The sequence below is a fragment of the Durio zibethinus genome, chromosome 18, assembly GCF_047325235.1.
Source record: "Durio zibethinus cultivar Kanyao isolate XHJ-2024 chromosome 18, ASM4732523v1, whole genome shotgun sequence".
Classification (NCBI taxonomy): Eukaryota; Viridiplantae; Streptophyta; class Magnoliopsida; order Malvales; family Malvaceae; genus Durio; species Durio zibethinus.
The window spans coordinates 10,308,058-10,321,877 of NC_143179.1; the positions used below are offsets into that span (position 1 = coordinate 10,308,058).

Here is a 13,820-nt window from a genome sequence, read left to right on the forward strand (position 1 = left end):
ACATCTTGGAAAAATCAAGGCCTGAGTGTTGACCAGTAGTCCCCTCCATTGAATGAAGTTGTTGTTAAGTACTTTGGGATTCATTGCTAGTATTTTTAGTTATAGTGCATTCTCTAATGAGAAAAGTATCACACATCTTATCTTTTAGCTCTCTTTCATTCAAAAATTTCATCAACGTTGTTTTGAAATTGTTTCTCGTCTCCAAACGATGATCATCCATCTTTTCCCCTAACTATTAAATTTTTGTTTGGGTTTGAGTAACATTTTATTATGTTTGATATAAACTCTTTCTGAATATAAGTAGTAACATCATCCACCATTGTTAATCACTAGTTAGGAAAAAGCTCTGATACCACTAATATAGTTCATTCTAGAATCATATATCATTGCTAAAAACTTCATTTAAGATGAGAAATAAAAAACAAGAAATAGTAGAAAAGAAAAGGTAGAAAATAAATGAGAGGAAAGAATAATCTAGAGAATTAAGAGAGAGATAGTAAAACATAATTTGCTTTTATTTCGTTAGTGTCGAATACTTCACGTTCACCTTTTTTGTAACAAATAGTTGCAATAGATGAAAATATCTATATTACACCTTATGGACTATCCCCAACTACTAAACTTGGCCTAACACTGGCCCAAAACAACAAAAAATAACAAATCTAAACAAATAACATAATTGTCTATTACTCCTATAATCGGGCATGTATCAGAATGTGTTGTGTTAGTAGTAAATTTGTAAGACTTCGTAATGTAAATTTCCTACACTTGACTTGAGTTTTTGATTTAGTGACATGATTTTGTTTTTATGAGAAGCAGACATGAGGTTTAAAAAAAAAAAGAGGATTAAAGTGCATAAGGGTTGGTTTGATGATTTCTTATATTTTAAGAGAGAAAAATGATATTTGGAGCAAAATAATATTGAAATAGAATATATAACTTTTGAGTTTTGTTGTAAGATTTTTATATTTTATTAGAAGAATGTAAGATTATTTAATAAAAGTTTTTATTATATTTTTTTTGAAAATGTTTGAATAACGCGTGAATAAATAAGTCATTTAATTAAAATTTTTTATTTAACAAGAAAATTATTTATTTAATATTTTGTTAAAATATTTATGTTACACATATAATATATGAAATAATAAATTTTATATGTAATAATAAAATTTTTTCATAATTTAATTTTTTTATATTTTTAGTAAAAACCGTATTTTTATTAAATTCTGAAAAATAAATAAAAAATAATATGTAAAATTATTACATTTTAAGATAAATAACATTATTTATATAATTTAAAAATATAATTAAATGAGAACAAATAAAGTAAAAATTTTACTTTTATTTTGAAATCTAAAAAATATTAAAGAGAGGGAATTTTTATTTTTTTTACACTGTTAAGATTATGATATGTAAAAAAAAAATAAATCAGATTAAGAAATCAGACAAAAAAATAATAGAATCTTTGAACAAACACCTTTAAATAAATTTTCATCGAGGAAAACTGATGAAATGTGTTCTGTACTCCTGCTGCCCTGTCCTGCCTCAAAGAAAAAATATAAAAAATGGAAAAAGACCGGTAGTTTAGAAGAAACCAAAATTATTTTAAAATTAAAAATTAAAAATATGTAAATTTGAACAAGTCTAAAGAAGGCATTGATGTATCCAAGTCCAACGCTGTTGATAAAATAATTTATTTTGGTACTTATTGTTGATAAAATATTTGAGAAAAAAATTTATATGAAAAATGAGGTCCTGGAGAAAAAGAAAAGTGAAGAGAGGCACGCGCGTTATTACAGGATGGAGGACAAAAAAAAAAAACAAAGCAAAACTTTATCGACACGTGTATAGAAATAAAGCGAGTGGAAAAGTAGGTTGAATAGTGGCGAGTGGTACTGGGTTGGTCTCAATAAAAACGAGGCTTTGAAAGTAAATGAGAAGCGTAGACCGCTGCGCTCTTGTTCTTCTTCTGCCTTCTTTCTTTTTTCTACTTGTTATTTTTGGTTCTTCTCTCTGTCTTGAGCTATTCTTTTGCCTTGTAATTGCTAGACCTTAAGCTCGTCTTCTTTTTTTTACTTTCGGTCTTCTTCTTCTTGGGGGAGGCTTTTGATGAATTTATCAAATCAAGCATCTCGATCAGTTGTCCAAATTTGGTCTACTTTTTTCTTATTAATATATTTCAGGTATGCTTTTGATATATTTTCCCCCTCTGAATCGCTCTGTTGACCATATGTCCTGCTAAAGTTTTTGCTGCTCCCAAGTTTAATTTTCTCATAATCTGATCTGTGCCTGAAGTTGTTTGATTTATGATGGAATATGTTATTCTTTCAATTTCTGTTTGGTTGGTCGAAACTTTGTAGCCGAATCGATTTTGTTCTGCTTCATCCTGTACAGTTGTTCTAAGAACATAGGGGTTTTAGGCCATTTTTTGCATTTGAAAGTTGAAAGTTGTAGCTTTGTTTTTGTCTGTATAGAATTTTTGTTTTTTTTTTTTTAAATCTAAAAATCAGTGCTTTGCAGCTCTTGCATTTCAATCTCTGCTATCAGTGGTGCATTGAGGGTTTGACTGTTTCTTGAGCGGATATTTTGGCTTACGGGCTCCGATTCAGCTTAAACAATCCGGGATCCCGAATAATTGCATTTCTAGGGTTTGCTAGCAGCTCGAAGGCTTTTCATTTTTCGTAACTATATTAAGGTTGTCTTATTTCTTCCTTCGATTCTTTTAAAACTAAACATATGAACAGTCGTTTCGAAACTTGAAACAAAAGCTTCCTATTATCTCCTTTCACATATCAGTTAAATTAAAAATAAACCAAAAAAGAAAAATGTAAGGACCTGGCTGTCTGATAATTTCTGGTTACTGCTTCCTGAAATATCTTCTCCTTGTAAAATTACTTATTTTTCTCATCTCCAAGAATCCACTTATCTCCTTTTGCTTGCTAACTGACACTTTATCTAGCACTTTTTGATTTCTGTCTATCTCTTGAATTCCTTTACCCAATAAATTAAGCACAAGTTATGTCTTAAAACCCAACCAATGCTTGCCCATAATCTTTAGCACTTAATATCAGGTGGTAACTCACAAGCTTTCATTTATGCTGGTTTTAGGGCATATCCTGAAGAGATTGCACCATCAAATGAGTTAAGAGTTTGGTCTAAGGAGAGTTGCTTATCCTGATTTTAGCTTTTGGGGTTCCATTCATGATTGGAAAAAAAATGGTAGAGGGGCCTAAATTTACTGGACTTATGGGAGGAACCAACAACAATGACAACAATTACTATGATTTTACTCAAGGGTTTTACCAAAAACTTGGTGAGGGCACAAACATGTCTGTTGAAAGTTTACAGACGAGTAATGCTGGTGGGTCTGTGTCCATGTCAGTCGAAAATAGTAGTGTGGGCTCAAATGATTCTCTAACCCACATTTTAAGCCACCCTGGTCTAAAGCCTGTGAATCGCCACAATTATTCTGTCTCTGTGGGGCAGAGTGTGTTTCGTCCTGGTAAGGTTGGCCATGCACTTAATGATGATGCATTAGCACAAGCATTGATGGATAGTAGGTATCCATCAGAGGGATTGCCGAATTTTGATGAGTGGACTATTGATTTAAGAAAACTCAATATGGGTACAGCTTTTGCTCAAGGAGCTTTTGGGAAGTTATACAGAGGTACATATAATGGTGAGGATGTTGCGATTAAGATATTGGAAAGGCCAGAGAATAGCCCAGAAAGGGCACAAGTTATGGAGCAGCAGTTTCAGCAGGAAGTTATGATGCTTGCAACACTGAAACATCCAAATATTGTGCGATTTATTGGGGCATGCCGTAAGCCAATGGTTTGGTGCATTGTGACAGAGTATGCAAAGGGAGGCTCAGTTCGACAGTTTCTAACGAGGAGGCACAATCGTGGTGTGCCATTGAAATTGGCAGTTAAGCAGGCATTGGATGTTGCCAGAGGAATGGCCTATGTGCATGGGCTTGGGTTTATTCACAGGGATTTGAAGTCAGATAACCTTCTAATAGCTGCTGATAAATCGATAAAGATTGCAGATTTTGGTGTCGCACGTATTGAGGTGCAGACTGAGGGCATGACACCAGAGACAGGGACATACCGTTGGATGGCTCCGTAAGTCTTTAAGCCCTTATATGTTACAGTTTCTTTCCTGTTACATATGTGATATTTACATCTTTTTTCATTTGATGGCACTTTTCATCTTCGTTAGATGATTTTGGCATGAATTCTCTGTATTTTTTCAGAGAAAACCCTTAAGATTATGCATTCTATCTGCATAGATTTCTTACCCCTTTGTTTAATAACTTTATCTGTTTGTAGATTATCTTTTATATTTTCCTGTTGTGAATTATGTTAAGGAGTAAGTCCTGCTCTATAAGGTTCTGCTATTTTCTGTTTCTTCTTTGGAGCTTTTAATTTTTATATTGTTTGAGTTATGATTTTAAAAATGTGGACTAAATATAAAACTTCTTTTACATCTTTATCTGAATCCTGAATATGATTATGCCATTCTTTAACCTCGTTCATGCTGACTAGCAGCCTGCTTCTAAAATGGCTGATGCTTTTGTCTGATAATTTGAAGGAAGGCACTGCCTTCAAGACTGTGATTTGATTTAGAATTTTTGAGTTATCTATTTCTGGCTGGAACATTGTGAGATTTAAATAATTTCAAAATTACATATTTGTTGCTTATCCAGAAGGAGTGAGTAGATTACTGGGGAATGTACATGTACCTTCTCAGAAGATTGAATTTTTGAGGCCTCTCTCTCTTTTCTCTCTAACATAGGTGTGAATGTTTGGCATCTGGATGTAAGTGAATTACGCTTCTTGAAGCAAATAATAAATGTTACTATTAAGGGGATAATTGATAAAGAAAGTACTTATTGAGCGTTCATTCATTTATGTCCTTAAATTAGTTTGGAAGGGGACTGTTCTTATTAAATTTTAGCGTAAATTATACAATTGGTTGTTCAACCATGGTCATGTTTTTAAAATGGTCACTAAACTTTTACAAGTTTCAATTTAATCACTAAAGTTTGCGTAAGTGTTTTTTTTGGTAATCTAACCATTAGTCTCTAATGACGTGCTGAAATGGCAACGACACGACAGTTGTTAGGTGCCATGTGGCATTGCCACATTAGCAAAATTTAATTTTCCAAAGTTTATAATGCCATGTGGCATATTAGATGACATGACAATGCTATGTGGTACCTAATAGCTAGTGTGGTATTATCACGTTAGCACACCGTTAGAGACTCTAAAGTTTGGGTGACAAAACAACACTTAAACTTTAGTGACTAAATCAAAAAATTTAATTGTTAATTGACCATTTTAAAACACAACCGTAGTTGAGCGACCAATGTTGTATTTTACTCTAAATTTTAAACCTTTGAGGTTTGAATATGATAGGATTGTAATATGCAAAGTTGATGTTGTGTTTTCAAGCAAGATGGAGATTTTGTATAGCTTGTTTTCATCCACTGCCACTATTTGCAGAAGGTCATGTCCTTTCTCCTTTTTTTTGGGTGCTTGTTTGTTCCAGTTATGGTGGCAGAGAAAACAGGTCTTATATCTTGAAATCTGGATTCTGTTTAACGTTTGAAAGTCAAATATTGAAAGAGTTTCATAAGAATTTAGTATTCTTTCACCCATTATAATTGTACTCACTGTTTGGTATACTTAAAAGTATTTGTTTTTATTGCTCTTTAATGCCTTTTGATTTCATGATTTACTTGGAATTCACACGTCAAGTGGTCCTTTTTATTTAAATTTGGTATAAGCCTCAATCTCCTCATCGCTGTACACTGTCATACGTACATTTTAATTTGTTTCTAATTTAATATAACACTATAACTATCAATTAAGAATAGTGACAGATGTTGAAGTAGGTTTTCAAATGGCTCAGTGACTAGTTTTTGCCCAGCAGCACCTAAAGTACATTGGCTGTGCCTGAGCTAGAGAGGACTTTCAAAAGCTCCCTGGAGATTGTTTGGAATATTATACATTATTGTTTAACATATTGCACAGCACTGATGCTGGACTGACAGATGTTTCTTATGAATTGTCTCTCTAAATTTAAATGGTACTGTTCTAAAGAGGCTAATTGCGAAGCATTGAAATCTACCTGTTACATGCACAGGAACTAACTAGATTACCAGGGCCAAAAGATCTCTCTTTTTTTTTTTTTTTCAAGCCCGAGGCTTCATTTTTCCTCTCTTATCAACTTTAATTTTGTTTGCAGCATTTTCATAATTATATAAAAGCGGTGTAGACAAACAGATGGGTTAAGAGTTGTATTTTGGTTTTAGTTTAATTTATACTGAATGCTGAATGGCCAAAGTGAATGGGTTTCCATGTGTCTTATGATTCTGCCTTACACTCAGACAATTCTGCTTTGCCCATGCAAGGAAGAAAGAGCTTTTCAGGCTTTCTTTGTTGTACTATGACCTTACTAATTTAGAGTATATAGGGGTTCATTCATGGGCGAGAGGTTTCATTATGTTTCAATGTTGGGAGGTTACTATTTTTGTTGTGTTATATTGAAGCAGTGAAGACAAATAAGTGAGTCAATGTACTTAATAATGGCCTAAGTTCAGTTGAAGCAAGGGGATACAAGGAGGAAGATGAACAAGTGATTCAATGCACTTAGTAATTGCCTACTCTGAGTCTGCAAAAATAGGGAGGTTTCATTCAAGTATGTTTTACCAAGAAATTGCTAGCTTTAAACTGAAAAAAGGTCTCTTAGATTATATTTGGATGGAGCATTGGACAATTTCTACAGCATTTTAAAATGAGACAATTCAAAAAGCAGCAATTGAAAATGTACAGTTTGTTCAACTATTCCACAAGTTGGAATATTATCCTGTGGGTTATCCAACTTAAACAGAATATTGCCATTTCTCCCCCGCAAAATCTCACAATGATTACCAACCATCCTACCAAGAGCTTCAAGTATACTGATTTTTTTTTTTTTTAAATATGCTGGAAAAATGGTGGCCACCATCGCTAGTTCTTTACTGGAAACAGAAAATGGCATCTTGAAGCATAAGGGGAGAAATATCACCGGAAGGAGGAGATGAGAGAGAAAGAGGCAAGTGAAGTGAAAAATATAGAATTAGGTCTTGTTGATGCTGCTAGAAGTTGGAGAAGACATCAATGGCCATGAGCATGAGTTTTTAGCAAAATTATGGTTGTTTTCCCAATTAAATGTGTATTTGTTTGAGTGTTTGATAATAGACGTGGTAGGTGTAGCGTGTTGAAAGATGTACCAGGAATCATGACAAACTGTTATGCAACAATTTTAATTTGAAATGTCTTATTTTCATTATAGATGCATTGATGGAGCTGAAAACATGAACTAGGGAAGATGAGAAAGTAAGATAGAACTAATAGGCATAATATTTTGGGCCCTTCTAAGTAAAATGATGTGCACTATATTTCTACGATTCCACAAATGATTGTTGCATTTGCATTTTAAGACCATGCTATGAATTATTTTTTCTATTTGCCTTGGTCTTGTCGATTGTTTAGGGTGGGAAATAAGTTCTGAGTGGTTTGAAGGATACTATTTTGATTGGATAAGTTATAGTTTCACAATTCAACTTTCATGTAAGGTTAAGAGGTGAATCCTTGAGTTGAAATAATGATATCTGATAAGGCAGAATGCGGTCTGATAAGGCAGAATGCTGTCAAATTATTTCCATGGTATATAAATGTTTTATGTTGTGTCATTATCCATGAATGGTTTTGAGCCTAACTTCCAGAGGCTTGAGGTGCAGACATGATGTGCTAATGTATATTTAATACCCATAGGCAATAGAACATGTTGAGGCATCGAAATTATTTATTTTGAATTCCTCTTTCTTGTATGCTTGACTAATATGCACTGCTATAGTGCTTCCCCAATGTGAGAGGAAATAGTTTTGAGCCTAACTTGCCATGTTACTTGTATTTTTCTAGTAGAATTGCTTTCCTGTTTCAATAAAGTGCTGGAAACTGATTTGCATTTTATATATCAATCATAACTACGCCCAGTATTCTCAAGAGTGCAATGTGCAGTGTATGCATTAGATCCCTTATATTGCCTGAGGCGCCAGGTGCAAGGAAAGTGCTTGCCTGAGTGAAGTAAGGTGCAATATGTATATTTTTGTGTGTTTCTGTGTATAAATATATAAAATAAGTTTAAGATATATAACTCTGATAATAAACTTTGAAGAGGGGTCCTGTTTATGCATGATTCCCTTATGGTCCCATGTTTGTTGTTGAATACTTGAACATTGAGAAGTAGAGAGTTTGATTGCCCCCGTTTTTTAATAGTTGATGAAAAAATTAGAAATTAAAGAGAACTTCAATCAGGCAGGCTTTTTTTGTGCATGCTGCCTTACAGAAAAGTGTGCCTAGGCACACCAGGTATGCACCTGATCAAATGCACCTCGCTGAAAGGGTCTAAGATGCTTTTGTTGTCTAGAGCTAAGGTGCAGCACCTAGGCGCTTGCCTTTAACAACCCTGACTATGCCATGGTGTTCAGTGTTAAATTTGTTTTGGCATAGTTTATTATTAGTTTTGACTGAATTATCATTTACATGAAACTGTGTTCGTTTGCTGTCCAGTTGACTTGGTATCCAAATTGTCTATCTGTTAAGTATTTTATTCACTTTTTGTTCTTTATTAATGTTAGTAATACTGTTGATTTTGATTCTGTGCACGTCTTTGCTCTTTCAGAGAGATGATACAACATAGGCCCTACACGCAAAAAGTAGATGTGTATAGTTTTGGAATCGTCCTTTGGGAGCTTATCACTGGTTTGCTTCCTTTCCAGAACATGACCGCTGTGCAGGCAGCATTTGCTGTGGTGAACAAGGGTGTAAGGCCAGTTATTCCAAATGATTGTCTCCCTTTGCTGAGTGAGATCATGACCCGTTGCTGGGACACTAACCCAGGAGTTCGTCCTCCCTTCCCTGAGATTGTGAAGATGCTTGAGAATGCCGAAAGTGAGATAATGACAACTGTTCGTAAGGCCCGCTTCAGGTGTTGCATGACTCAACCTATGACAATCGACTGATCCAGAATATAAGAATGAAGAACAGATGACAAAGGAAAAGAGGATATAAATGAAAATGAAAAGGAAAAACAGCAGTAAGAATTTAAATATAAGTTGGTGTATGTATCAGTATTTAACTTTTTTCATTTACCTTTATTTTCCAGATAGGAGAAGGTAACTATTTGGACTGCTGGTTTCTGGGTTTTGGTGTCAAATGTACTTGGACTAGTGGTATTGTAGGTTTAGTGGTAAGGGGATCATTGATGTGGTTTCCCTCTGTAGCTATATACATGGGCCTGCCATTTCTTTTACTCTTTGATTGTTTAAATGCTGGTTCTCAATCGGATCAACGTTTATTTTGGTTTTATTTGTCACTTTTTTATTTTGCTTAGGGATTTTCAGCTGATGTTCGCTGGTGCTGATTAGTGCATGGTATTTGTAGGAATGTTTATTTCTGCTTAATGGTTATTTTGGTGAGGATATGTGGGAGGGGTGCGTTTAAAGGGACAAAAGAGGTGAAACTAAATTTCTTAGGAAACTAGGTGGGCAGCTGTTGACGCATTTCTATATGATTTTACGTGGTTTATAGCATCAGCGGTTGTATATAGATGATCGGGTCTTCTCATCTATGTTGACACATTTCTATGTATGATTGTACGTGCTTTTCTGTGGCCTTGGTAACATTCACTTTTCCCTCGTGACCCTCGAACAATCGCCCCGTGATGACGTGCTAGAGCAGTGGTTCAGCGCATGTTCCATCGAGGTTTTCATTATTTTGATGCTTGCAACTTGCAAGTGGTTTTTTGGATAGAGAAACAAAGGAATCTTATTTATGCTTTTATCTTTGAAAAATGTTTGGCGTTTGGGCATGTTAAAAATGAAGCTTTTAAATGCACTGGCCAGTTTTTCCCAGCGCACATTGCTTTTCATCATTTTGAGTTATGTGAAGTTTGGAAAGATGAATTTCATAGTGTGAATTTGAATTTAATTTGCAATATAATTTGTAAAAGTAAAATTCACACATTTGTATAAATTAGTTAAGATTTAATACCAATATAAGATGAATTTGATACAAGTACTTAAAAATATTTTAGATTCATCGTTATAAAAATATAACAAATTTAAAAATTTAAAAATAGTTATAAAACTATATGTACATGTATTTTATCACATAATTTATGCTAATTTGAAATCCAAATTTATTCCTTTAGAATCAAGTTATTGAACGCCAACTTCAATTATTTTAACCAATTGTTTACAATTTTATGTCTTGACTTTTGAGAGAGAGGAGAGTAAGATTTTTGTACTTCGAGTTAGCCGATCCTAAAGCTAGTTAGCCTGATTCATAGCTAAAAACGAGATTCTTGAATTTAGTAGGAAAAAAATGAAAACCTTGCAAATGGTTAGAGTCAGTTATCGTATGATTTGGATTTGGATGAAGTAATAATAATGAAGCGAGGATATTGGATTTGTATGCTATATCCTCTTTTGAAATGGTATCCTATCATGCAGGAGCTAGCAAATCTGTGAACGTTGACACTAGCTTGTCGCCTGGCACACACAAATTCCGCATACAGAAGTTTACCTACAGTAATGTCTACAACCTCATTGCTATTCTAATACCATCCGTGATCTGCTCTCCAATAGCACCTTTGCTTGTTTCACGGCACCATATCATTTTCAAGTTTCAACACTCGAATGTGTAACTGTAGTCTTGCCCGAAGATAATTGATTGTGGCCATTGCCACTCATAACAGTACCTGCTTGATCCTTGTCCAACTGATCCAAACTTATACAACTGCTGAAGCATATAGCTGATTTTTCTAATTACTCCAACCATGTTCAGTATATGCAGATCATTTTCTATAGAAGGAAGCTCCTGTTTTTTAAACCCAAACTTTCTAGTTACATGACAGTAGAGTAAAATTAATGAAATCTCCTCATCATCTATGCACGCGCACAATAACATTCGACCATTCAAAATTTACCTAGCATAACCAGTCTACTTCAATGTTCCTCCATGCTCACATGCAGAAAGGAATAATACTTACAATAAATGAAAGAATAAGAAATGAGCTATCGAAGTACTCCTTGATTTCCATCCTGTGTGGATCATCCAAAGATATTTGACAGGCTTTACCTCGTAGCAGCTAGTGCACTCATGGATGAATGGTATGAGGTTCTTCTCTGTTTTCTATAAGACGTATAAAAATCATCATATTGACTTGCTTCATTGGGATTAACTGTTGCTCCAAGTCCTAATCTTCCTAAACCACTGGATCCTGGTTTCCGCTCTGCACTTCCGTCAGCATATGTTCCTGAATCTGGGTCTACCTGCAGATTTGGGGGTGGAGGGATGCAAGCTCCTCCCTTACAAATGGGAGGTTCTATGTATATTCATCATCTTCATCTCTTGAATTAGAATTCAAGGATCCTTCAGAAGGGTTAAATTCTCCAATCTCTTTGAAAAACTTTGATACTCTCTCAAGAATTTCTGATGGTGATATATTGGATGGAGGTATAACTGTTGGGTTAACTCCTCATCGTTGAGAGTAAGACACCTCACTGCCAATTTGCATCTTTCTGACCATTCCAGGAATAAGACCAGGTGGGAAAAGTGGATATGGGGGCAATTTTTCACCAATACTTGCTGATTGTTGGCTTGGTCGCTGAAGATTAGAATTTAAGGGAAAAGACCCTGGAAAAGCCTCAGTAGGGACTGAATTTGGAAAAAATTGCTGGTTTACCGGCGATGGTAGCAAGGCAGGGGCCCCTTGTTTATCAGGGAGCTCTTGGTCCAGTGCACTTGGAATTGAACTTTGTTTATCAGGCTGCCATAGAGAGACATTATTGTTTGCTGTCTGCTGTAATATTCCTGCATGGTAAGATTTCAAGATAAAAAAAAATAATGAAAGGGAAAATGGAAATACATGAAACGACAAGTGTACTATAATTCCAAGTGTTTTATTTAAATAGCACCTACGTGCAGCTGTTGAGGACTCCACTGAAGCAGCTGATAATTCTTTGGGAGGCCCAGGAAAGGAATTAGTTGATGGTTCACTCAACATCTCACCCTCAAGTTCATATCTGGCATCTTGATCATAAACTTCCTTGGATGCCCAGAACGGCGAAATTTTCTGTAACCGTCAGTGGTTTTCCTCCTTTTTTAGAGGATTGGGGTATATTCTTGCAAGCATGGAACCTACCTAACACAGGTTAAAACGTAAGGGCCTCATTATCAAGGTCATGAGGGTTAGCCCTTCTCTGCAAACTGCAAATATTGAAGAGAAATGTCGAGGAGGATCTTAAGGAACGATAACAGCATCAACACCGGTACAAACAACAAGAAGAGCCGCCACGCCATGCTAGGAAGGCTGATTTAAGTTGATTTCTTACAATAATTTGTATTAGTAAGGGATGAAATTTATATGGAGTTTTAAAGGTGAAGTTGGTGAAATTTATTTTTAAAAATGGTTTAATAAAAATTTCAAACAAATAGATTGATAAAATTTAATGTAAAAATTAATAACATGTAAAAAAAAATTATTAAAAAAATTATTTATAATTTAAATTTGATCGATATTTATTTAACAATAAAAATTTTATTAACATTTTTACTAAAAATATTTATATAAAAATATATATCAAAATTTATTAAAATTTTTTCAAATTTTATATACTTAATATATATAACGAGATCTTTTAATCTATCAATTTAAATTTTCAACCTTAATTTTATTTCATCATTTCTAGTAAAAGGTTTTACGAATTTCATAAAAATAACTTCATTTAAATCTTTCCCATTAGTAAGTGACCTAGAGTATGAGTAAGTCAATAACTTTATCAAATACTATATAGATGAATGTTATCATGAAAATTTAAGGTTAAGTATTTTACTTATAAATTATGTAAATGATGTTAATTAGGAGGATTATCCATGATTCTGAAACTTCCGATAATTTATCTAAAATAATTCGATAACTAAAATAAAAATTGTGCAATTAAAAATTAAAATGAGTAGATGATTAATAATTTTTGAAAACGATTAAAAAAAAGGAAAAACATTTCTCAAGAAATTTTCCCAGAGACTGGCGAATGCAAATTACTTGGTTTTGATTCTTGTCCATCAATGATACAGTAACTTAACATTGACCTCTGAAGAACTGAATTAATCCAATTGGAATCATTCACAGTTCCACCAACATCTGATCTGAGCTAACAATCACATGTATACTAAGCCACCAATAAGGCTAACTGCTAAAAAAGATGGGAAGAGCGCAATGTCTGAGAATCAAGTTTTAGAATAAAAAGACAAAGGAATCCAGACCTAAAGCTTTAATTCTAGAATGTCACAATTCAACTCAGGGGCAAAGCTTTGAGGGTGGCAAGGGAACTGGGTTCATTGTAGCGTTTGGTATATTTTTTTAGATTATCATAATAATGTAATCATTGATATGATTTTATTATTAAGATAATCTTATCACTTGTAATTTAAAATAATTTTGTTTGATTAACAATTATTAATTCATATAAATTAAAAATTATTGTATTTAGTATTATTAAGAATTAAAAATGATTTTATTTAAAAATACGAAAATAACCATTATTATAATAGTTATACAAATTAATGATTTAAATGTTATTTGAAAATAATAATTTATAAAATATAATATATTTTATTTTATAATAAATATTATTAAATTATTAAATTAATAAATATATATTTATTAAATAAACTAATTTTTTAAATATAAAATATGTAAAAAAG

General features: G+C 33.5%; 1 protein-coding gene and 1 pseudogene across 2 annotated transcripts; one reads left to right on the forward strand and one right to left on the reverse strand.

Annotated features, from left to right (window-relative positions):
• The first annotated feature begins 1,942 nt into the window (after positions 1-1,942).
• Positions 1,943-9,419, forward strand: LOC111299465 (serine/threonine-protein kinase STY13-like). 2 transcript variants are annotated; one of them, XM_022894668.2, is made up of 4 exons: positions 1,943-2,183; positions 2,521-2,695; positions 3,109-4,124; positions 8,734-9,419. In XM_022894668.2, exons 3-4 carry the CDS (start codon positions 3,202-3,204, stop codon positions 9,071-9,073), a joined length of 1,263 nt encoding a protein of 420 aa, XP_022750403.1. In that variant the 5' UTR covers positions 1,943-2,183; positions 2,521-2,695; positions 3,109-3,201; the 3' UTR covers positions 9,074-9,419. The 2 variants fall into 2 exon arrangements, with proteins under 2 accessions (XP_022750403.1, XP_022750404.1); XM_022894669.2 differs by lacking the exon at positions 2,521-2,695.
• Positions 9,420-11,058: 1,639 nt separating this feature from the next.
• LOC111300460 (SUPPRESSOR-OF-WHITE-APRICOT/SURP RNA-binding domain containing protein 1 pseudogene) lies at positions 11,059-12,370 on the reverse strand (annotated as a pseudogene).
• Between the last annotated feature and the right edge of the window lie 1,450 nt (positions 12,371-13,820).

Excerpts from the sequence above, each read along its gene's own strand:
- LOC111299465 (XM_022894668.2), top strand. The coding sequence starts at position 3,202 with ATGATTGGAAAAAAAATGGTAGAGGGGCCTAAATTTACTGGACTTATG. Across the intron at positions 4,125-8,733 it reads ACATACCGTTGGATGGCTCC|AGAGATGATACAACATAGGC; the intron begins GTAAGTCTTTAA and ends TTGCTCTTTCAG.